This window comes from Mytilus galloprovincialis, chromosome 4 (assembly GCF_965363235.1).
Source record: "Mytilus galloprovincialis chromosome 4, xbMytGall1.hap1.1, whole genome shotgun sequence".
NCBI classification, from domain to species: domain Eukaryota; kingdom Metazoa; phylum Mollusca; class Bivalvia; order Mytilida; family Mytilidae; genus Mytilus; species Mytilus galloprovincialis.
This window is the reverse complement of record NC_134841.1, coordinates 20976260-21003205: the sequence shown is the minus strand read 5'-3', so window position 1 is coordinate 21003205 and position 26946 is coordinate 20976260. Positions and strand designations below refer to the sequence as shown.

The following is a 26946-nucleotide window of genomic DNA, read 5'->3' as shown; positions in this document are numbered from 1 at the left end:
CCATAATGTATATTATCAGGTTTTTCAACTACTGACGATTTAAAAAATGCATTTAAATAACATTTTAATGTAAAGTTGAATTTCAGAAATCATAATACTTGTATAAAAATTCAAGGAATTATTATATATATTTCTCTAATTCTTCGTCAATTTTCCCTTTCTGCACCCATTGTATAAACAATTTGAATCAGCGTGTGGTTCGTTTGATTTTAGTCATTCATTGGTTAAAATCCGATTATGACGTCGAATTTTCTTGTTTTCCTCTGAATTTCCTTATTGTGACGGCCTGAAAAAATGAGACCATGTCTGATGACGTCACATAGAAAGAACACATCTTTTTGCAGATCATTCGCAAAGAAGAATAAGTTTGCCTGCGTATTGTTTGAAAATCATCAGAGAAACAGATTCCACCACCAAATCTCGAGTAATACGATATGTATCCACTCTCTACAGTTAAATTTTAAATATTGAAAACGCTCGGTGAGCCTCGCGTTTTAAATTTGAAAATTTAACTGTCTCGAGTGGATTAATATCGTATCACACTCTATGCAGTGGTAGTATATATATATTATTTTTCAAATAATTCGCGCAAAAAGGTACTAGTAAATTTTGAGCAAACGTAATGAGTTTTGCCGCGCAAACGTAACACACCGAATTATACACCATTCTTTGACATTTTAACTTATTATGTCTGTTTTTTGGCTTTCATATTGTTGTCCATATATTGTAATTCAATTCGACTGTCATACAAGTGAGAGGTTTACATAGCTATAAAATTAAGGTATAATCCGTCATTTTCTACATAAGATAATCCATGTACTACGCCAGGAATGAGACAGTTATTTTCCATTAGTTTAATGTGTTTGAGCTTTTGAATTTGCCATTTTAGAAAAAAACTTTCCGCTTTGAATTTCCATTGGAGTTTAGTTTTTTAGTTTTTTTTTACTTTTCCTTGGATTTTGCTCTAGTTTTGCTCATAAGTATCAATATTGCCATAATACAATTCTACTTCTCAGTTGTGTTTTGCATGTTTTACTACCTGTTGTATGTAACAATATCTGGTAACCACAGACTTTTACATGGCATCCTTAATACTGTTAACCCATTGTAGTCTTGAGGATCCCACTTTATCTTTTCATCTATCCAACTCTGTAATATCAATCAGTATTTGAAACAAAAGTTGAAAAGTGATCAACAATACAAGAGTACTAAGGTAAAATCAAAGGACAAGGCTGAAATAATACAAAATCTAAAGTGGTGTGAAATATTCTGAGGAATGAGTAACATTTTACTTTGCAGACTAAACGCGCATCATGCCTACATTATTACATACCTGTTATCTTTTATGAGATTTTTTTTCAATATGTGTTTTTAAATATTATTGTAGCAACTATACCATGATAAATATAGACAATCTGTGTTCATTTGTTTATCCTCACAAAACGAAACAAAAGAACATTCTTACACTAAAACACCCAACTCTATCTGACGCAAACATAGGCCTCCAGATACATATCACTATTTGGCAGTTAATGGCATGTCTTTTACATTTTAGTTTGTAACCCGAATTTGTTTTCTCTGAATCTATTTGTGACTTTTGAACAGCGTTATACTACTGTTGCCTTTAATTTTTTGAAGCAAAAATAAAGAGAAACGTGCAAAACGTGAGATCTTATCTATAACTGCCTTTAACAGAAATTCACTGAATACAACTTTGACTTAATGAACATGTGCAAAATTGTTGTAAACACATTAATTTGTATTTTGTAGATAATCATATTCAAAATATGCTTTTACAGTTTTCGGTTTTTGACGCTCTAAGTGAAATACATTCAGATCTTACTGATATAGTTGATATTACCATACTATTTTATCAATTGTCATATTCTTACCTGATCTAGCCATATATTTGTGGTAATGACTTGATTCTTTTCGTCCTGTAACATTAAATTTATAAAAGTATAACTATAAAGTAAAAAAAACATGTTTCATGGTCAAAGTATGTTTTGGTAAACAGGTTTATTTTTGTATATCGATATATGGCTTCGCTATTAAATTATGCTATTGTGTATTGATAGAATGATAGTATTTGTTTGTTTGCTGGTTGGAAAAAATAAAAACTAAAAAAATACGGAACTCCAAGGAAACAATTATCATATTCCTGACTTAGTACAGACATTTTCTTAAGCAGAAAATGGTGGATTGAACCTGGTTTTATAGCTAGATTAACCTCTCACTTGTATGACAGTTTAAAAGTTCAGTGGTCAATACAAATGTTCATAGTTAAGTTCCAAAAAATCTACAATACATGCAACCGACAATATGTACTTGTTATTCATTTCAATAAGATAAAAAAAAAAAAAACAAAAAACAAGAATATGGCCCAAATAAAATTAGAAAGATCATATCATAGGGAACATGTTTACTAAGTTTCAAATTGATTGGACTTCAACTTCATCAAAAACTACCTCGCCTAAAAAATAACCTGAAGCGGGACAGACGGACGAACGGACGGACGAACAGACGAACGCACAAACGAACGGACCCACAGACCAGAAAACATAATGCCCATGAATTGGGCATCACACCATGTAAAATGGAAGAAATATATTAATATTCTAGACTCATTGTTCAATTTAGAAAGGTTCATCTGCGGCCCAATTAATTTTATAATCTATATTTCGCACACGTTTTGTCGGAACTTTCGTTTTTTAATATTCTTTAACTTTTGTAGTTGATTTATCCTACCAACTGATTTAGTTTGAGCGTCAACGATGAGTCTTCTGCAGAAGAAACGCCCATCTGACGTAACAAATTATAAGTCTGGTATCTTTGATGGACTTCTACATTGAAAACAAAATCCAAATTTCCTTTGATCCTAAAGTGAATTCATATACATAGCATATCATCCTTATTCTTTGTCCTTTTTGTAAACATTAACCATTGTATCTTGTGTTATAAATATACATGGACTACCACAAATGTATGGGTTTACAAAATATTAAAGTTGCAAAAGTCAGGTTAAAATCATGTACAAATAGGTAACTGGATGCTAAACCTACGTAATATATATATTTTTGATTCGAGCGTCACTGATGAGGCTTTTGTAGACGAAGCGCGCGTCTGGCGTAAGTGTAAAATTTTAGTCATGGTATCTATGATGAGTTTATTTATAACAGCAGTCTGTTATTCATAGATGAAAACCATACATCTGTAATTTTATCTGTTTATCAATATACAAAGGAGCTTGCAAATATCCATTCCTGTAGCTGAATATTCACAAGATGCCATATAAAGAACGATACATTTCAGATGTGTTTTCATTTAAAATCTAAAGATCTCTGCCAAAATCACTGTATTCATATTCAGTAATAATCATGCACAATCTTCTCAAAAAGAAGCACCATTTTGCCATGGAAACTCTTTATTTTTCACATTCTGATTCAGACATATTGATTATGTTCTGTCCAGTTAAATGGACATTAAGGATACTGCTGGTACTAGAAGGTCTGTTCATGATATAGATTGTTTGCTTAAATTCAATGAACATGAATAGATGACTCCAAACTAGAATCGATGAAATTAGTAACGATTTCATTTTCTCGTTACCCCATTGTCAGTAGTAACGACGTTTTACAGACTACAGCACGATGACATAACTCTTATTTCGACGTTTGTAGAAATTTATTTACCTAGAACACAAATGTATTTTGTATCATTAAAACGGAAATTTATGTAACAGCAATTTGTTTTTTTTTAGAAAAATCAACTTTGTTTGACGTTGAAACATTTTTACTTCCGAATTTCACTTATGAATCTCTTGTAAAAGACTCGCATGCGTCTGTGTACAAATTTAAAAGTCTTGTTTCTTATTGAGATTATACGCTGTACGTCAATCTTCCTATATCCATTCATTCAGGTATAGTATTACTAATCTAGGCCCGGTCGGAAAGAACATACAAGAAGGAAGTACATATGTTAAACAAAATAGTTTCTATACATATCTGTATCTTTATTAATAGGTGGAACATTTGGGTAGTTTTGGTACCGAATGAAAGCTTAGGATTTGGGATAATTGTAAAATACTTTCTTTTGATGAATAAACAAGTATCTAAAACTATAATAGGAAGGTACATTTGGTCTGTAGTTCAGAACAGAAGTACCTGTTTTATACCCAACAGTTCATCAAACTCCAACTTACCACATCAAATATCTGTGTTAGTGTAATTCCAATGGTGACGTTAACTGGTTGTGAAGCATTAAACACTGGTCTTGTATTGCTGTCATAATTATTCATTAATACCATATACAACCTCTGTTCGTCTGTTAACATTGGAGTTGTCTTATTAATACAAATCTGATATTCTGAAAATTGAAACCATAAACAACTTTTTCATAGTCTGAACGATCAAAAAAGTTTTAAAATACAATATTTATGTGACAAGTTTTGCATCTGATCGTTTAAATTGTCTCTTGATTCATCAATTTGTACACAAAGTATCATCACAATTGAATTTAATCTAAAAGATATTCTTTGGTCTTTAGTGCAATACAGTTGTGGCAGACTTGGAAGAAATTAATGAAATAATTCAAGATTCAATTTCGACAAACATAAGTATTGCAAAACGTTTTATTAGTGCTTTTTGATGCAATTCTTTTTAGAATCCACAATAAATAATGATACCGAACTACTTTCCTTGAAGAATATATATTTCTGTCATATATACAATAAACAACAATTAAGTGCTATAAACAGTTAAAAAAAATTATATTTCAAAGTTTAAATATCTTATTTCATAAAATGATCGTATCAATAAGTAAGTGACGTAGGATATTTCATTAATGATTTATATTTACATTATCTACATTTGAAAATGCCTGTACCAAGTCAGGAATATGAGAGTTGTTGTCCATTCGTTTGATGTGTTTTATCATTTGATTTTGCCATTTGATTGTGGGCTTTCCGTTTTGAATTTTCCTCTGAGTTCAGTATTTTTGTGATTTTACTTTTTTTATATCTTATTTGGAGTTATTAGTGACAAATAGGTACTGTTGATACCAGGATATTCTTACTGTTTAGAGTACCTTTTATTACTCTCTATCTTTATGGGAGTTTGTATTTGCCAAGTTATACCTATATATGGTCATGTATTAATTATAAATTGTGTCTATGTATTTTCATATTTTTGTGATGCTCCAATATTGTATAGTCTTATTAATTATATTTTTAACATAGGTGTTTTGTTGCTTGACCAGAAATTTTGCATTTTGGGGAAATTTTATCAGTATAAAAAAATAAATGATAATTTTGTCCTAGAAAACTAAAAAAATATTTATAAAAAACAGAACTCAATGGATAATCACACTGGAACAGGTTGATAGTATCCTCTGAATTCATTACTTGGTTACCTGATGAATAGTTTTCCATGGGACGGCATTGGGTCAATGTGTACCATAAATTACTCTTCTTATGTTCAATGTTTTTTTATAAACAATCTCAATGCTTACTTAAAATCAGTAATGTTATAATAGTTATCAAAGGTACTAGGATTATGATTTAATACGCCAGACGCGCGTTTCGTTTACATACGACTCATCAGTGACGCTCAGAACAAAATAGGTTTAAAGCCAAACAAGTACAAAATTGAAGAGCATTGAGGACCATTATGTTTGATGTTTATATTATCTGTATGCTCACTGTAAGACTTATTTTTTTCTTGTATTTATTATTATTGTTCACAAAAAAGAAACAACTATAAAGAAAGGGGAAAGAAAAAAGTAAAAAAAAAAAAAAAACTCCGATGAAAAAATCCAAATGGAACATGTTGGATTAAATCAGGTATTATAGCTCTAAACTCACTTGTAAGAAGCAGAACTTAACTGATTTATTTTGCATTGCGGTTGGATTATGCATACCTAAACTCTTGTATCGCTACTTTTGGAATTTAGGCTTTAAATTTCGGTTTGTTTGGATTGTTAGGTCTGTTGTATTTAATGTCTGCAAACAGTTACATGATTTTGACTGCTGGATCTGAATTATTGTCTCACAAACCTATCATGTATGTCTGGGTTGTGAATCCAATTGTTTTAACACAACAGAACTATAAAATGTAAAATCACAAAAATACTGAACTCCGAGGAAAATTAAAAACTGAAAGTATCTAATAAAACGGCAAAACCAGGGTGAAATTTTTCTAGCTATAAAACCAGATTTACCATCATGCACCAATTCAAGAATATGGCAATTGTTTTTTACCTGTTGGTAGTGGTCGATTTGTCAGTTTTTTTTTAGACGTCCTCTATTTAAATATGATATGGAGTTCGATATTTTTGTTACTTTTTTTCATTCGTCCCTTCACAATCAGTTTATGATATATGATCATCGACAAACTATTGTTGCCTTAAACGATTGCCTCTTACTTTTTCGGTTAATGGAAGTTGATAAGACCCGTCATATTAATGGAAAATTTGGAGCCAAAAATCCTGGTTAAACGTGGTGTCACGTTTTAATGAGTTAACACATTTTGGGATGATATCCAAAATTTTATACAAGATAATTTTAACTTTCGATGTTTAACAATTTGTTATAATATATTATCGCATTAGGTATATACTGTTGGCAAAAGTAGAAGGATCCATATTGAGTATTTAAAAAATGATTTTACGCGACAAGTGGATTCTCCTTATTTAGCCCAAATATGACTAGATACGTCAATTAACATAGAATTTATGTCACCTCAGATACAAAATGCAAACGGTTATGGTAAACCCTATTGGATTAAGAATATAAGTGAGTCTAAATGGACCAAATAATTGTTTTTTTTACCATTTCAAACCCAATCTTTAAAGTAAAACTGCTATGTTGCGCTATGAATTGTTGTTAGAGTCTTTTTGATACAAAATAGCAAATCACTTTTTGCGATAATATCTTATTTTTTTTTTTCGAACTTTTTAAATTCTAGTAAGAATAATAAACACATGTTACATCAAGATAATGAGACAAAGGGTGGATACAGTTTTTAAATCATTTTACGAATTTGTTTCCTTGCTATGAAAACTAGTACATTACTATTTTATAGAACCAATGTTTAACCTAAAATCCATGTAAGTCACTATAAACTATATTTGACCAATATCTCATACTTGATTTTTTTTATTCAATTGTAATCAAGCATTTTGATTTTTTTTCAATATTTGTCTATTTTCTTATATCAGTACTGAATGAACACACACATTTTTTTACAAAAGTTAAAACCAGATAAGACACAATAACTCAACATAGATTGCACATACATCTATAGATTCCACTTAACGATTGATAACCAAGCGACCAGTATCAGTATTTACGCAATGATATATAGACAGGGTTGGACTCGGTCAGATGATTTGATTAATTATGTTTGTCTTGTGATTCAAACCGATGGAGTAGATAGGATACTTTGGTTATAGAATACAAGAAGATCAAACATTTGGCAAACAATTCATACTTAGATAATATAAAGAGTTTGGGATCAGTTAATGCTACTTACACGTGTCAATCACGCAGGTTAAAAAGTAGATTCACCGAATAATGTTATTGTGTTATATAAGTAGATATTTGCACGTAACTTGTACCTATCTTTATCTAAAATTTGCTAATCTCAGAAAAAATTACAATCTAGTAAGAAATAGACGTAGCATTTTTGAAAGTAAGTATTGATAACAAACTTTTAGTAAAAACTTTAAATTTTTCGAAATACCAAGATTTTTGACCCCATGTCCCTTAGACAAAACGTTTCTATCTTTAAAGTCACGCAAACCCAAATTGCACCTATTTAGCAAAAGTAGCAGTTGAAATCTTACAAGTTTTCTTAAAATTGACAAGTTGCACTTCTTCGAACATAGGTGAATATATCTTAAAATACACAAAACGTTCACAATAAACATCAACAAATGTAGTAATCACTTGACAAAGTTAAATGTACGAAGACGTCCACAAAAAGGTCATCTCTTAAAATGAGCAAATAAAATGTGTTACAAGCCCCCATTTCTTAAAAAAAAGAAAGAATAGCAAGCATAGATTTACGTCAAATTGTTCTATGGATGCTATTTGGGTACTCCTCATTACAGAATCATGGATCGTTTGGAGGTCCGTTTACACCCATTTTTTATGATTAAGTATGGATTAAAAATTAAATTGGTGGAACCATATAGTGAATAATGATACATCTACAAAATAAACGCAGAATGAAATGCATGAACTTTTGCTAGAAAAAAAAACCCAGTCAGAATAGCTGCAATTAAGATACTAGTACCCTAACATTAGCGTACTGATGAGTCTTTTGTAGATGAAACGCGTTTCTAGCGTTTATAATTTTAATCCGGGTACATCTATAATAAGTTTATTGACATTTTACAAAGGACTTTTCGTTTAAAATTTCCCTTGGAGTGCGATATTTTTTGTTATTTTACTTTTTTTAAGCACACGCACAATTAGGCTATAAATTAAAGCGATTTCGACATATTACACAGGGCTAACCATCTTACATGTGACAATATTCGAAAGTCATACTATCTAGTTCCATGTATCAATGAACAAAACAATCAGTTATTGTGTCAGATTGACGATTGTCAGCATATCTATTATATGACACAAAACACGTCGGCAGTTATTCTTGACACATAAGCAGTATGACCTATTTCTGATGGTGACAATATAATAACTCCTTAAAGATCCAATTTAGTTGAATTGGTTTTGAGGTTAAGGTTTATCTCTGTTTTTGAAATGGCCATAATGAGGATAACTGATTACTTGAGATGAATATAAATGTTTTATGTTATACATGTGTTGAAACTTTAATGAAATATCAAATCTATATGAAATGAGATACTTTAATGCTTCAGGCTGGGTGATATGTTACTACTACTCTTTATATCTATATTTTAATGTAAAACTAAAGGATTAATGGCGTGCATATTCCAATGATTTTTTATGTGATTTGCATAAAGGTATTAAGAAACAACAATCCTTAACAATTTTTCCAAAAATTCAGAGCTCCAGATAAGCTGCGTATTTGCGTAATCACGCAATACAAATAAGAAAAAACCCAATGCAATTGCCCATTGCAGGGTTTAATAACCCAATTAATTCACAGGAAAACCCAATTATATGCCAAAACCATGAGTTCTCAACCCTTTTATTGACTACTGTTTGCGTTATTTACCCCTATCTGTTTACAGTCGTCGCGTAAATCTATTTTTATTATATTTATAATTTGAGATGTCCTTTCGTTCTAAAAGTAGATCCTGACATCAAGTAGCTGAAATGGGTCCCTGTTGGAATATTCCGTTGCTCAAAAGGTACACGTGTTTTTGAAAACATTTCGATCTTCTCGGCGTTTATCCAATTAGCGTGTGTCATGTTGTCATATTTTTTCTCGAATTGCTCGAGGTTCATCATAACATATATTGAATTAAAACGAAAGTGAATGTCCGATAAAAATATTGAATAGAAGCATGTTTTCAGCTTCTTTTGAATAGCTGAGGGAAAGTAATGATGATAACAAGACTCAGCCAGTGTTTTAGGAAGCGTCCATCGAACACAAGGACGTGTTTGTGTACCTTAACGAGAAAATTGCTACTAAAAACGGGGTTTCGTCAAAAACGAAATCAGTTGGAAAAAGTGAAAGGCCAAATCAATTATGACTTGTTATGTAGTTGGAAAGCATCGGAAACCAAAAGTCTAACAAGGGACAACTTAATCCAAATTTATGTAAATTGAATAAAACAAAAACATTCAAGTATAAATTTACTATTATCGTTTTTCATTTCACGGTTAATGTTGAATAAAGGTATATATATATCTATGTAAAATAAATTCTGAGACGAGTGCCTGTGAATACATATATCCGTTTTTTACAGTTTATATAAGTTGTGAGAAAATACAAAACTGGTTGAAGGTTTGAAATGGGACACAAATTCAACCTACAAATGCTAGTCAGTGAATGAACCAAATACAACAGCTATAGCACCTATACAAAGAAAGAGAAACATAGGCTAAGATGGAAAAACATCTGGAATTGATATTGCCTAAATATTAAATATTGTGTTGATGAAAAACCCAATACATTAAGGAGCTTGGTGGTGAAAAACCCAATTTGATATTAATTTGAGGGGTGAATTGGAATTGATAATGCAATTAAAAAACTGTATCACCCAATTACAAAAGAAAATGGAGGGTAAAAACCCCAATTTGTGAATTCTTATCTGGAGCTCTGAAAAATTGTATCACAATTGTATGTATCAGAATTGACAATTTAAAATTGATCGAGGTTTTTTTTTATTGGTGAAGTGCAAATATTTTGGAAACAATATATAAATTATTTTACTGGGACATTAATTGTGAGTTTTTGATAAATCACTTACCGGTAGACACGACAGTCATAAACGTTAAAATGGACAGGAAACACAGTATTCCGTAACCAATATCTCTCAGCATTTCTCTACATCAAATAGTTTGATAGTTCAACTTCTTTTTCTGAAATAATAAAATACTAAAAAGTAAAATCACAAAAAAACGAACTCCAAGGAATATTCAAAACGGAAAGTCCCCAATCAAACAACAAAATTAAACAACAAAACACACCAAACAAATGGAGAACAACCGCCACACTCCGGACCCGGCATTTCAAATGTAGAAAATGGTGGACTGAACCTGGTCCCACAGCGCCAAACCCCTCACTTGCACGACAGTCGCATCAAATTCAGATCATAATTTAAAAAAAAAAGGATTATACTTCATTTTAAAGCAAATATAAGCAGCTTATTAGAGATACATTCAAATTACACATGCGTTCTTAAGTTAACAATCAGATAAAATGGACTCCGTTGTTTAGTCGTTTAAACTTTTGAAACTGATGTAAATGTTTTTGCTCACAAATTACAAATATACATTCAATTATAATCACTCATATTTTTATTATGTTTAAATTGCTTTCCAAGATATTTTGTTAAATAAGATGGCTCAGGGTCTAACAACTTTATTGTAGCTCGGGTCTAACTTGTCCAAACTATAATAGCTCGAAATGTCCTATGCTGTTTTTTGAAAACTTTGACATCGAAATGCAATTCAATACAAAGTCATCATATTCATAATTTCTTAACATGGTTTAATATGTACCAGATTTTTTTTTTTTTTTATCAAATCAAATTTATACATTTGACCAATAGGAAAACTTTACTATGTAGTCAGAAAGACAAGAACTGTAGTTCCATTTAGAAATAATAAATGCCTTAAATAAAGCTAACAGACTATACCGCTGTTCGAAAGTCATAAATCAATAGAGAGGAAACAAATCCAACTTTTTTTTTTAAATTTCCGAAAAAGGAAAACTACCTTCTAAAATTTCATGTCAATACTTTCGTCAAATGCCGTTTTAGCACATTAATCAGTTTTGATTTTGCACACATTGTGATAATATTTAAGCTAAAAACAAGGTCAGGGATTTTATTTTTTTGTTATTACACATGCAGATTTAAAAACGTTTAAAACTGTATTTTGACACAGTATGTAGGTGTGAACCTTTTAACGCTTAATAGTTACTGTTGATACCCCACATCTAATTAGAAATGTAAACATGGTAAAGGTTAGAGCGATCTTGGTAGCAAATTTGGTTTAATCCGCAGACATATTGCATTATGATCATTATGGGTACGTCAATAATTTGGACATTCTAAATAGTCTGAACGTCATTTTTTAGGACGCTGACATTGTTCTGCATAAAAAATGTAATTTGCGAGGACAAAACAAGTTGAATTTCTAAATTTGTCCTTCGAAAGTAAGCTTCACACGGCAATAATTCATACTTAACTTACCTGAGGGTAATTGCAAAGTAATACATGCGTACTTTTTTACAAATTAATAAGCTAAATTAAAAATGGTTCAATGCACATTCAGAACAACAAACAAGTCAGTTTTTATCAATGTGATACAGCTGTTTACTTTATGTTCAACTACTTAAAATTATTAATTTATTTAACTTTGTACTCTGTCATCATAGAACAAAAAACAGTCAACAGATGGTGACCTAAACTGTGCCTAGTATTCACTATTTGAATCATGAACATTAAACAAATGTCTTGTAATAATATCTACATTCAATGTTGTTTAACTTTTAATACTGTCAATATTTTTATATCTACATTCAATGTTGCTAAACTTTTATTTAGATTTGTATAATTTCTATTTATCTTTTCTTAGGTTTTATCTATTTTATGTCAATATGAAACAATGTAAATATAACGGAATTTGATGAGACTGTCATCAAAGTGAGAGGGTTAGCGCTATAAAACCAGGTTTAATCCACCATTTTCTACATTTGAAAATGCCTGTACCAAGTCAGGAATATGACAGTTCTTGTCCAGTCGTTTTTGATGCGTTTTGTTATTTGATTTTGCCATGTGATTATGGACTTTCCGAATTGATTTTCCTTTAAGTTCAGTATTTTTGTGATTTTACTTTTTAACTGTACCTGTACCAAGTCAGGAATATGACAGTTGTTATTCACCGTTTGATGTGTTTGATTTTGTCATTTGATTATGGACTTTTGGTTTTAAGTTTTGCTCGGAGTCTGTATTTTTGTTATTTTACTTTTTACCATTTTAACAACTGGTTATAAATCTATGGAAGCAAATGCACATATATGACACAAACAGTAAGCTTGATTTTCCAAAAAAAAAAAAGAAAGGAAAAAGGAATAATTATAATATTTTTTCTTCACAATATATCGCTACCTAAGCAGCAGACGCTCATACAAGTGAGAGTTTTAACTAGCCTTAAAAGCAGGTTTAATCCACCATTTTTTAGATAGGAAAATGCCTGTACCAAGTCAGGGAAATAACAGGTTTTGTCCATCGTTTGATGTGTATGCGCTTTTGCCATTTGATTACGAACTTTCCGTTATGGATTTTTCTCGTATTTCGGTATTTTTCACATTGTCGACGCATCCAGTCTCGCTTCAATTTGGAGTTCATGCGCTTCCGTCAGCTTTTTGTTATCTCCTTTGTCGATTTATGAGATACGAACATCGGTTAACTACAAGAAACTGCTCCCTAAATACATTAATGCAAACAACACATGACTCTCTGAAGATTAAAAAATAATTCATCAGAACCGAAGTTGGAAAAAAAAAACGTAAACAAGAAATTATCAACATTTTATTAATGTTTGTGCAAAACCAAACTCGTAACAAGGAAACCGAACAATAATTATTTTTTTATTGGGAAACTAAATGTGTTCTTTTTGTACAGCCAGTTGTCGCCAAACAAACAATACAGTTATCAATTTGCGATCTCTTTGTAACAAAATATGTTACTTTGCCCTATAAATGCATTTAATACTGAATAATTTTCTGAAGCGAAACAGAGGCTTCACGGTCGTAAAATGTTATAAATGAGAAAATTTGTAGACCATATACAGTTAATGTGGCTATTCAATACTGTCTCTTGTTAGTTTTAAAATTAATTAATTGTTCATCAATAGGGGATTATTAACTAGTCATTTTCTAAGGAGATAACTACACTCAATTGGTGCATCGGTGGATAGCTATATATAACACCAGGTACATTGTAGATTTCTATAAATAACTCGAGAGTATTGCGTTGATTTTGTGACGTCTAAATTTTGATATCTAGACACTTCGTCTTTAGATAAAGGTCCACGGAGAGTGCACATTAGTATTTACTTGACATTTTCTGCTACGATGTGTATTTCTTTAGAATATTTTTTCGTTTGTTCGCTAATTGTTGCAAACTTGTGGTTCGTTTTTAACTATTTTTTTTTAATCTTTTGTCGCTAACATGAATCTTATAATTTCCAGACTAATTAAAATACTGTCTTTAGACTTTGTTTGCATATACTATTTATAGAGTAACTAATGTAAGAATTGAATTATAGAAAAATGTTAAACAAGTAACTTCCTAATTTCTTATATGTACTGAATAGAAGCAATAGTTAATGATACATGCACTACAAGAGACCGTGAGAATGTAAATATTCATTTGACTTTTCTTAATCTGTATTAAAATTCTCATCGTTCACATTGTTTTTTTTATGTGTAGCGTACTGTGTCTGGTAAAAAGAAGACCAAAAGAAATGTATTTTTATTACATTTGTGTTAATATACCAAAGTAAACTATGACAAAAGAACATTTATTTCAGTTTACCTATTGTAAATCCTAAGTACTAACATTTAACGTCAATGTCTTTGGGATTTTGTTAATTAGAGTTATGATTAAGTTTTTCTGTTCACTTCTGTGTAATATTCAATAATTAAAAATAGCGTTTTGTTTATTCATGAATTTGTTTACTTGTTTAAATGAGATTGACTGTACAGCGCTATCCACGACATCATGATTTGCTTAGTAAAATTTGTCTCTGTTTATATGTTCATTTAAAAAAGACGTGAGACTATCCACCAGAGTTCAATTAACGTGGAAGTAACAATGAGCACCCATACACGTAAAGTCATCTATATAAGATGACAAAATGTGAAAAAAAACAGCTCCTGACTGAAGACTAAAAATATGAGAAAAAAAATCGTCGTTTAACATGTTTAAGGCTATAACTTCCTAAAGGGTCATTCCATTGTTTTCGTTGTGGTATTTTTGTTGAACTTCTATTTCTGATTATTATTTACCTATCTTTTAGAGTTTTTAGATAATAAACAAAAACGCTAACATAAATGAAATAAATGTCTTGTATAGGCAATAACTCCTTAATAAGGCCTACAATCATTTCAGTCATATGTTTTTTTTTGTAAATCTTGAATTGCTGATTATGTTAGCCTTCCGAAGTTCTACCCATCTTATATAGAGTCAATAGGCAAAACATAAAAATTAGCCCATACTAGTCGTTTAAGGCTGGGCAGTAATTACACAAGGAGTCATCAGATAACTTTGATTGGTACAAACAGGAAGTAGTTAGATTTTGACGTTTTCATACCCCTCCCCACCTTCATATTTTTTCTATATTCATGATAATTTTATTTTTAAAGATATATGTTAATTTATTTTTTTACTCTTATGTCCTATCTTCCTTTTTTTAATGTTTAACCATTGTTTATTGACAAACCGGAAAAAAAACCACAAACTTTACACTAGATACTATAAAGGTTATTCACCCTAGGGTTTGTTTGTAATCGGATCAGTATTTTTAGAGGAGAAGATCTTTAAAAAATCCAAAGACGGACACGAAACTGATCAAAATCGTCGTTTAACTCCTTAAGGGCCATAGCGTTTTGTTTGGCATTTATGTAGATCGTGTGTATTTCTGATTATTTTTTATTCTTCTGTTTACAGTTTCTTCCTATTTATAACATGTTTGTAGATAATAAGCAAAACCACTAAAATTAGTCAACAATCGTCATTTACGGGTAATAATTTTTTTTAAAGGGTCATCAAATGGTTTCCGTAATGTGAGCATATTGGTGGATCTTGAATTGGCTGATCATTTTTGGTTTAAAAAGTAAAATCACAAAAATACTGAACTCAGAGGAAAATCAATTCGGAAAGTCCATAATCACATGGCAAAATCAAATAACAAAACGCATCAAAAACGACTGGACAAGAACTGTCATATTCCTGACTTGGTACAGGCATTTTCAAATGTAGAAAATGGTGGATTGAACCTGGTTTTATAGCTAGCTAAACCTCTCACTTGTATGACAGTCGCATCAAATTCCATTATATTGTCACCGATGCGTGAACAAAACAAACAGACATAATAGGTAAAAATGTCAAAAATAGGGGTACAGCAGTCAACATTGTGTTATCATCTTAATCACTATAAAAACAACAAATGTAACGAAGAAGCACAGAAAGGCATACATCAAATTAACATCCTCATTTTGATTATATTATACGATTATATTTGTCTATGTAAAATGCACCCATCAAGGAAGGAGGGTATGGGTACTGGTGTAAAATTGCGCGTTTGAAATTCCCACAGGTAGACATGAAATAATTTTGTCGTTCAAAGTATGACGGGATGCATAAATACAGTCACGCAAAATAGATATAACAAACACTGACTTAACAGTTAAAGTAATAATAATAAATAAAATAATAGTGTGGTTCAAAGTATGACGTGATACATAAGTACAGAGTCACGTAAAATGTATATCACAAAAAAAGTTGGTTAACAGTAAAAGTAATATTAATAAATAGAATAATTTTGTCATTCAAAGTATGACAAGATACATAGGTACAGAGTCACATCATAAAATAATTTTGTCATTCAAAGTATGACAAGATACATAGGTATAGAGTCACATCATAAAATAATTTTGTCGTTCAAAGTATGATGGGATACATAAGCACAGAGTTACGTCAAAAGGATATCTCAAAAAACAGACAACAGTAAAAGTAATATTAATAAAGACAAATAAAAGAATAATATAACACGTAATTAAGATGATAAACAACGTCAGTACGCAAAATCTATACTTCAAGACCATCGTGTATTATTTGTGAAGTTGATACGGAATATTTATCAACAAGTTCTGGGTACCTTCCGATGAACTTTTTTAGAAAAAGGACGAGACGTTCTTTGACAAACCCCTGGTTCATCAACTTTCTGCTCAGACACTGGTGACGTTTTACAAAGTCTGAGTAGGAGCTGCAAGCTCTTGAATACCGAATAAGTTGGGAAATGTATATTCCATATGCAGGTGAAGTTGGTATGTTGCTACTAAGGTGGGGGAAATTGATAATTTCAAAATCAAAATCGTCTCGTTTGTCATAGATTCTGGTACTAAGATGACTGTGTATGTCAAATTCGAGGTATAAGTCTAAAAATGAGGCGGATGAAGCCGTGTCTGTTGTCTCTTTAATTTCTAGTTCTGGTGGCTATATTAATGGAACCCAATCAGAAAAGTTTGGATTGTTAATGGAAAGAACATCATCAATATATCTGAAAGTGAAATTAAATAACCTGGCTAAAGAGTTTTTACTTATGTCATATTTTTTTTTGGTTTTTGAGTCAATACAAAAAAATTTAAAATCATCATAAAATATCTGAGAAACAAGAAGTATGTATATATTGACATGCTGACCATTTTTGACCTGCTAGATTTCGAGACTCTGTAGAACATCGGTGTCAGAGTTTTGTTAATTAAAGAACATCTTGTACTTTTTCTCAAAGCTATACATGCATTTTACCCACATGCTTTATTTTAACCATGGTGGCCAACTGACCTGAAAAATCACAAAACTTTGACAAGATACCAAAAAAGGATCATTCTCCTCTGGTAAGATTGATCAGACGAGATATTAACGACGGACGTCAAGTGATGGTAATGACTCAATTGGCCCACAGCAATATGAAGGAAAAAAGAAAATAACAAACCACGCCAATACACATGTCTGTAATTATTGACATCTAAATCGTGATATCTATTGTTTAGATTCAATTTTCGTTTACCCCGAAACATTAGATAAGCCGTGTTAAATAAGCCTGACAATGTTATTTCTGTAATCATATAAAAAGAAAGAAAAACACTCAAATTTAATCTAAATCGGTGTTCATATATATTATATTAAATTTGTTTCTGCCAATTAATCTTTCACTATGTCAAATTTCATCCTTTTATTATAACGAATATACATATTTTAGTTATGCACTGAACTATACATTGAAACAATTTTTTCCTTATTTTTCGATTTCATTATCAAAACTGTTCAGCAAACAACAATCAATCGGTCATTTAAAAAGACAGGGGACATTTAACACGGCGCAATCAACATATTTTCCCCAAAGTTAAATTATAGGTCTTATAGCTATGCAGTTATTTATAACACATGTGGTTCTGCTTTTTGCAAATGCTTAAATCGTGATCTTTTCCAAACGTTTTAACATACAATTTAAGTATTGAAATAAAGTATGTTTTCAACACTTTTGATCCGGTATCGTCGATACTTTTAGTTTGGCATCGCACAAGTTCATATTTTTCACAGACTGTTGATATATATATCAGAAAGATGTGATATGAGTGCCAATGAGACAACTCCTCATCCAATTCACAATTTATAAAAGTAAACTGTTATAGGTCAAAGTACGTTAAAATCGGGCCTGTTTCCAAACAATGCATATATTAGAGTGTTTAACTTATACATTGCTAATTAACGCCAAGTGGCAAATTAATTGCATATTCAGGACGAGAACATGACTAGGTATTCTCCTGCTTGGTTAGATCGCGACAGAGACATATTACCTTATACGGACATATTTATATTATTAGGGCCCAGCCAGTCTTTGGTTTTAACACGTCGTGAATCGAACATGTGCACGACCCACACTCCTGGCAAGCAAGGCTGTTATGATTTTATGATATTCAATTTAAACAAGAAATTCTTACTATAAAAACTTGTGCAGTAAATGTCAAATAGTTGAAGCGACGCACTTTTCAGTTTGATTCGATTTTGTTCTTGGTGTACCTATATTTTATTTCATAACTGCAAGTATTCTTGGTGTACCTATATTTTATTTCATAACTGCAAGTAACGTTCATTCAGTTCTTAATGCATTTTATATACAACTGTACAAAACTTACATTCACAGGTGGTAAAAGCCCGCCCACCAGTCAAGTTTTGGCGCCAGCTACGAATTAAATACACATTTTGTTACATTATCAATTTTGCAGTCTTTACAACATTAATGTTTCAATATAAAAATAAAAAGATGTGGATGATTGACAATGGACAACTCTCAACCAGAGATCAAATGGCACATAAATTAACTACAATTTGTCACCGTAAGACATTCAACAATGAGCAAAAACCATACCGCATAGTCAGCTATAACAGACTCCGACCTGACAAATGTAAAACAATTGAATAAATGAATAACCCTTTTGATACACAGCATCAAACGACAACCACTGAATAACAGGCTAGCGGAAGGGTTGGGATCCCGCTAACATGTTGAACCCCGCCACATTATTTATGTATGTGCCTGTCCCAAGTCAGCCTGTTATTCAGTGGTTGTCCTTTGTTTATGTGTTACATATTTGTTTTTCGTTCATTTTTATGCCCCACCTACGATAGTAGAGGGGCATTATGTTTTCTGGTCTGTGCCTCCGTTCGTCCGTCCGGTTAAAGTTTTTGGTCGAGGTAGTTTTTGATGAAGCTGAAGTCCAATCAACTTGAAACTTAACACACATGTTCCCCATGGTATGATCTTTCTAATTTTAAAGCCAAATTATAGTTTTGACCCCAATTTCATGGTCCACTGAACATAGAAAATGATAGTGCAAAGTTCAGGTTAAAGTTTTTGGTCAAGGTAGTTTTTGATGAAGTTAAAGTTACATCAACTTGAAACTTAGTACACATGTTCCCTATGATATGATCTTTCTAATTTTAATTCCAAATTAAAGTTTTGATCCCAATTTCACGGTCCACTGAACATAGAAAATTATAGTGGGAGTGGGGCATCCGTGTACTATGGACACATTCTTGTTTTTACATAAATAAGGCCGTTAGTTTTCTCGTTTGAATTGTTTTACATTGTCTTATTGGGGCCTTTTATAGCTGACTATGGGCTTTACTCATTGTTGAAGGCCGTATGTGACCTATAGTTGTTAATGTCTGTGTCATTTTGGTCTTTTGTGGATAGTTGTCTCATTGGCAATCATACCACATCTTCTTTTTTATATAGTGGTTTATAATTAAAAGTATGGTAACACTGTTTACAATATAATCGTGTATAAATGAGTATTGTGATATGTATGCTGACTTCCAGATGTCAGTTGGTTGTGTGTTGTTGAGTTACTGTATCTTTAATGTACATACCACAATTCCTGTAATTCATATAGGTGTTGGATCACTTACAATAGAGGTATTTAGATCAAAAGACTTATAGGAATAGTTCTCACTTAGATGCAAGAAGATGTGGTCACTCATACCTGAGACCCTTTATAGCTTGCTGTTCGGTGTGAGCCGAGGTCAGTGTTGAAGACTGTGATGGTGAGTTATCACACCGAACAGCAAGCTATAAAGGGTCTCAGTAATGACACGAATAAAACCATTTAAACGGGAAAACCAACGCGGTCTATTCTATATAAAAATTTGAGAAACGAAAAACACTTATGAACGACACCAACAAACGACAACTTACTGAAGATCAGATTCCTGACCAGGACAGGTGCAAACAAATGTCATATTTTTAAGTTCAAGCGCATTAAAAATCGAAAGTTCCGAAAATATTTATCTGCCATAAACATCATGCCTACAGTCTAAGAACAGGAAATATTTAAGATTTCAGTATACACCGGAGTTCTCACCTGGTTTAAGTTGGTGTGGTGTTGCTCTGTCTATAGTTTAATATGTTTTCCTATAATTTTAGTCGGTGTTGGGTGTCGTCCCATGTGTGATTTAGATTGCAATCTTGGTATAATCATGATCAACTGTTGTTATAAAACAAACGTCGGTTCATTGTAAACGTCTTACTTCAGCATTGCTTTAACATCATAGGTCAACCTAAAGTTAACCTGCTTATTTGCATTGTATATTTCCTTTTAAATTTCATATAATTAAAATACTTTGTTTAAAATTATAAACTTGGTAGACAAATTATAGTTTTTAAGTTATAACAAGACTTAGTATCTGATGTTAAATGAATATACAGTTTCTTAGCAATTACTTATTAATACATATACTTTAGGTTTAAATTATGTATCAATTTGTCTAACATTGACATCCATTCATGTCTTGATTTGTTCAGTAAACAAATGACTTCAGACATATAATTAATCTTGTTACAAGACTTATTGGAGAACAGACAAATATATAAATTCAAATAAACTCAGATGCAAAATACTAAATGAAAGTAAAGCTACTCGTCGTTTTCTTTTTTTAGGCCATGGTATTTTCAGTTATTTTCCCACTTAATGTTTATAACTAACCCTTTAGCCACCCTCCCCCCTTTTTTTTCCATATCATACAAATTTTACGCTTTGTTTTTTTATATATGTACCTCATATATGGAAGTTATTGTCTATTATTAGTCGATAACTATTCATAATTAAAATCATTTCTTTCTCAAAATTAAAACATGAAATAAGAACGAATCAAATAATCGAATTCAGACTGCAGTTATTCATTGGTTTTAACTTTAAGGATTAACACCGTCTGAAATAAGATTAAGTCCGGGGATTAGCCATCACTTGAAAAACAAAATGACAAATATTTTCAGTTTAAAACATACAAAATATTTTAAGTGTCTTACCTTACCTTTACTCTGACATGTATAATTACTACTTCTGAATTGTCAATTATTTGACTCTTCTGTCTTCATATTTAAAATCTCCAAACTTTGTGTACTGTTAACACATTTCAAAAATATACATAGTCTATCTTATTCTTAATTAAAAAAAAATGATTATGTTATTTAAAAGATTTAAAATCCGAACAAACAGCTGTTTTTATAACGTTTAAATCACAGCACAATGTCGGAATAAAATGCGATCAGATCAATTGTTACGATGCAAGTTATATATATTTATTGATATATACCATTGAAATAGTCACAAATTACTCGGGTAAATAGATTTATTGTAAATTCTACATATCTTATGATCAACAAGTAGTTATTTACTGTTTAAACCAATTATATAGAAAATAAATGAACATTTAAATCTCATTCATGAGATGGAGGTTTTATAGTAAAATAAAGGTCGCCGTGGTAGTGCAACTTCAATAGACAAAAAACGCTTAAGAAGCATTAATTGTTTATTGTACCCTTTGACTGAAATAAATTCATTTAAAAGAATATAGTTTCTCTTTTCTTACCACTCTACTTGTAAGATCGTACTTACTGAAGAAAAGAAAGATGTCATTAAAATAAGTTCAATAAGTTCCTTGTCTGCTTTCATTTAAGTGAAGTACCTGTGTACAGTGCATAACTCAGCTGATATACACTTTTATTGCATGATGGCTGGTACAGCATGTAATTTTATATTACAAGCATCGCTGTGAATGACACATGAACTAACTTTTATCTGGTAAAATTAAAAAAACAACATCAAAGACACCAAGCTTATAATTGTGCACGCCAGACTCGAATTTCATCTACAAAAGACAGATTTGTAACGCGCGAATAAAAAATAAGTAAGAAGCTATAAGTTAAAAATCGAAAAAGAATTTACAACTAAGAAATAAAGTACGCGAAGAAGACTTTTACATGCATTTGAAACAGCAATTTCCAACCTTAAATGAAACAGAACACTAACAGGCATTTGAAACAACAATTTATAACCTCAACTGAAACAGAACATAAACATGCATTTGAGACGACACATTATAACCTTAACAAGCTTGAACAGATCATTATGAACGACCACTTATAGAACACTTACAGGCATTTGAGACAACAATTTATAACCTTAACTGGAACAGACCACTTACAGCATTTGAGACAACAATTTATAACGTTAACTGAAACAGAACATAAACATGCATTTGACACAACAATTTATAACCTTAACTAGCTTTAACAGAAAACTAACATGCATTTTAGATATGATATTCTTAACCGATGCAATAAGTACAAAGCTAGATGCTAAATAAGCAAAAATGCATGATTAAAGTAATTATGAAATAATGTTAACACGTCTGAAATTTACCAACACTATAATGACAAGGAACAACCTCTGAATTTAATATGTTAAGCACCGGCTAGTTGTGTTTGCTTTTCTTAGTTTTTGGTCTCAAGGATATCCCATGGTGGTTTTGCTTGAAACTAATGTCGCCCATACGGAAGTCTGCAACTTTTGTAAACCTCAATCTAAGCGACAAAGATCAACTAATATATTATACAATACATATAACAGAGTATCATCAAAAAAGTTACTGTACTCGCGATAAAGATATATTTTATTGCCGTGATATAGAATCATAGTACTATGAAAATGTATGTAAGGATTGAAATATGATTAGGTATAGATAAACCTTGAGAATTTAGACGTTTTCTTAGTTGCACTTACAGTCACTTAATCCACAACATGACGAAGATGAGGTCATCTCTGATTCATTGGGATTGCACATAAACAACATAAGTTTGGGACAGGAGATTCTTTACTTATGCCTCTATTTTTGTATTCGGATTTTTCATTGATATATTTTAAGATATTCACAGCAGTGTTTTGTCATTCAATGGATTTGTTCCAACCAGTCTTTTCGTTTCTATGATGGAATCTGTACATTTTCAATTATTACAAAACAGTTATGTTGCACCTAGCAGGTGAAGATAATTATGTTCAATCTTTCCTTTATTCAGTTTTTATTCACCTTTTCGAATACAAAGGTTGCAGTTTGACGAAACACAGAAACCAATTATTTTAACTCTTGTGATACGAGAACAGTTTCATCTTAGAATCGTGTATATGCATCTATAAGTGCAGCATGTAAAGAAAATATGTAAGATAAATTGAAATTGAAAAGTCAATATGAAAAATGCAAACATTCTATCTGTTGCTGTAGGACATTAATATTTGTCTTTTAAAACTTTTTGTCGATTAGTATATTATGAAGCATGCATTCTAATACCCCCAAAAAAGAAAGATAATAATAATCTGAAAGTATTATGAAATCTGCACTTTAGAGTTCCTTAATATATGCATTTACTGAAATCTTCCTATCAGCATAACCTTTAGGAGATAACTGTATTGTATTTTAAGTTCCGACGGTATCGATTTGGGATTTGATGGTCGCAAATTAAGTTTACTGCCGACGCGTTAGCGGACACAGTAAACGGGTATTTGCGACAATCAAATCCCCAATTGATGCCATCGGAGCTTAAAATACAATATTGTTATCTCCATTCGAATGAAACTGACAGAAATCAACGTTAAAACATGTATTTAAAATTTGGCATATGCCGTCTGCGCTTGCACGAACGTCCCATAGCATCAATTGTCAATTGATGCTATATAAATAAATGACGTTATCCAATCAAAATAAACGTTACAAACGTTGTTGCATTAGAATTAAACATGTAAAACGTTTATAATTGAGAATTGGGTACATCTATCATATATATGATGTAATATCAAAAATCTATTATATCTATGTTCGAGTGAATGTGACTATGGGCAAAATATGTATCCAAACCTTTATTAATTCAAATTCAACTAAAGTATGGTGATGTTGGATGACTATTTAACGCCCAGTTGGAAGTTACAACTAAAAGACCTCTATCTGTCATTGAATAAACTGTAAATAATGCATTCCTTTCAAAGTTATTTTAGCAAGAAATACTTTTCTGCAAAATGTGCTACGTCAATTGCATTCTTACAAATTTTACACTTCCTATGACGTCTTCCTATTCGTTTACCGTGATTTTTTTTTCTAGAACCAACGGTTTAAAAATCTTCAAATTCTTAAAACACAAATTTATTGACGTTTGTAAAGTTGACAAAAATACTTGACTTCTGCATACATGGATATATGATCATTTTTCACTGTGAAGATACTACAACGATAGCTGTCATTATCAATAAGAAATGTTTCCGATTATTGTCCACGGAGTAATAATACTACGCAAAGGCAGAGACGCGTGCAGTGTAAATAGGTTTTTAAAATGTATTTTAGGTTTGTAATCATGTTTGAAATGCAAATTGAAATTCTTACTATATCATCGTAAACATGGACGCCGGTTATTTGCATATACAAGAACTTATTCGTGATTTGTGTTGTATCATCAAACAATATACATGTTTCTGATTTGGCTATAGAATTTGATTCAGTTTTAGTGAAACCTTCATTATTTTTGTCGTAAACTTTATTTCTAGATCGAACATAATCCATTCCTAGATCAAAGACAAACAAAGAAGAACACTTATTTCTGTCTACAAATACATGTAGTACTCCCTTTCTTCAGATGTATAAGTGTTTCATTCTAGCAGTAACAATGATTAAACAGATCCAAAACAATGTATACCCTCAAACTCTTTGCCTTTTTAAGGAATGTTATTTTTTGCCTTTTTCAACTTATTATTGACCACACACGCATAAGTGAAATGCAACGCAGTTTATACGTCAATGCCAGATCAACCTAATTATACAAACAACCAAAAGGCATTTAAGGACAACATACAGCCTTCAACAAAAGACAAGAATTCTCCAAATTATGTTAATTTATTGGAAATGATTAAAGTATCTATTTTCATATGACTTAAAATAATTGTTAACTCATAATATTTCCACTTTCTGTTTAAAAAGTTGTGAATGAATTAAACAGAAACTGTACAATAAAAAAAAAGAGTGCAAAGAAATTCTTAAGAAAATAAGTAAAACATCAAGACTTAACATAAGACACGTAGTCAAACTTTTTTTTCAAATAAGGGGTTTCTACCACGTATGCCCACACTCTATTCCCCACTCCAGACATGATAGGTTGCCAAAGACTTGAAACAATTATGGAATTTACGGTTTCAATGCTAATCAACTTTGTTTGACCTTCGAACTATTTGGATGCAATGCTAAATCATGTACCTCTTATCTTTGAGTTTCTCAACCACAGGGTTGATGCCACTGAATACTAAACATGTTGTTGGGTCAGGTTCAATATATTTTGAGGTAAAACAAGGTTTGAGATTTCCACCAAACACTTTTAAAAACAAATCGTCAATAGACGGAGAAAAAGTGCATCAAAGTTGATATGAGATGGATATATTCGTATGAGGTTGTTAAATTTGATATATCCCTTTTTGTGCTTCCTTGTTAAATATTTGTTTTTATAGTGATTAAGATGCTCGTGGTACTTGTACAAAAATGTACATCCTGTCATTATTGTTTATGATATTCTCGTATTCTTGTCTTTCAATTTTGCTAATGTGCTTTGTCTTTATTATGCCTTTTGGTGTTACCTTGATACATATAGCGTGGCTCTGTACTTATACATCCCGTTATTGTGCTATTGTAAAACTTGTTTGTTGCTTGTTATTCGTTTTTGCATATATGTTTTATCTATGTGACTTTTGTTGTTGTTTCGTTACATATATGACGTGGCTCTGTGCTTATACATACGGTACCGTCATTGCGTTATTGTACTATTGTAAATTTATCACATAATGTTGACTGCTGTATTTGTAACATTTAACTATTATGCCTGTTTGTCTGGTTTACGCATCGTTTTCAATATTATAATGGAATTTGATGCAACTGTCATACAAGTGAGAGTTTTAGTTCAATCCACCATTTTCTAAAAAAAAATGCCTATACCAAATCAGGACTATGACAGTTATAATTCATTCGTTTGATGTGTTTGAGCTTTTGATTTGCCATTTGATTAGGGACCTTCCGTTTTGAATTTTCCTCGGAGTTCAGTATTTTTGTGATTTTACTATTTATGTTAGGTTGGTGCCTTAAGTTAAAACAAAATTAAATGTTTGATGAAGCTACACCATGACTATAAGTGAAAGGCATAAGAGTACTATCGAATTTCCTTAAACAAAAAGCGATCGTTTGACCAGAAAGAAAGAAATTTTTTTTACAGACTAACATTTCAACTAACGTTACATTGTAAGAACTATCATTTGACCAAAAGATATCAAAGCTACATTAAGCCACATTATTTCATAAAATGAAAAATACATTAAAGATTAAAAGCAGACCAAGGATTACAAACTGTAGCATGTTTTGTTCGTTGACGAACATTCTATCACATCATCAATTGTGCAATCTCCTGGGACGAACCCTGGACAGAACGAACTCATACAAGTGATAATAGATAACACTGAATACCTTTTAAAGGATATCTGTTTAAACTCATCATACAGTGATATATGATACTAGGCCATATCAGCACATCATCATTTGGCGCTATCCTATAATAGGTATAAATCGCTTCATTGCGCAAACAGAATCTTTTAAATTAATTTAAATGAGTCAACACCGCCAATTTTATTCAACTTC

General features: G+C 31.3%; 1 protein-coding gene across 4 annotated transcripts in view; it reads right to left on the bottom strand.

Annotated features, from left to right (window-relative positions):
• LOC143071601 (neuronal acetylcholine receptor subunit alpha-10-like) overlaps positions 1–26946 on the bottom strand; it is a 36579-nt gene that overhangs the window by 4434 nt on the left and 5199 nt on the right. Inside the window, exons 1-5 of one of the 4 annotated variants that reach the window (XM_076246017.1) lie at positions 21260–21474; positions 10405–10516; positions 4202–4365; positions 1893–1937; positions 1040–1149 (exon numbers count right to left, since the gene is read on the bottom strand). In XM_076246017.1, coding sequence (XP_076102132.1) covers positions 1040–1149; positions 1893–1937; positions 4202–4365; positions 10405–10477 — 392 coding nt within the window. In that variant the 5' untranslated portion in view covers positions 10478–10516; positions 21260–21474. Of the gene's footprint in view, positions 1–1039; positions 1150–1892; positions 1938–4201; positions 4366–10404; positions 10517–18587; positions 18637–21259; positions 21475–26946 lie in introns of those variants that run through there. The other 3 variants (XM_076246019.1, XM_076246020.1, XM_076246018.1) reach the window with 3 other exon arrangements.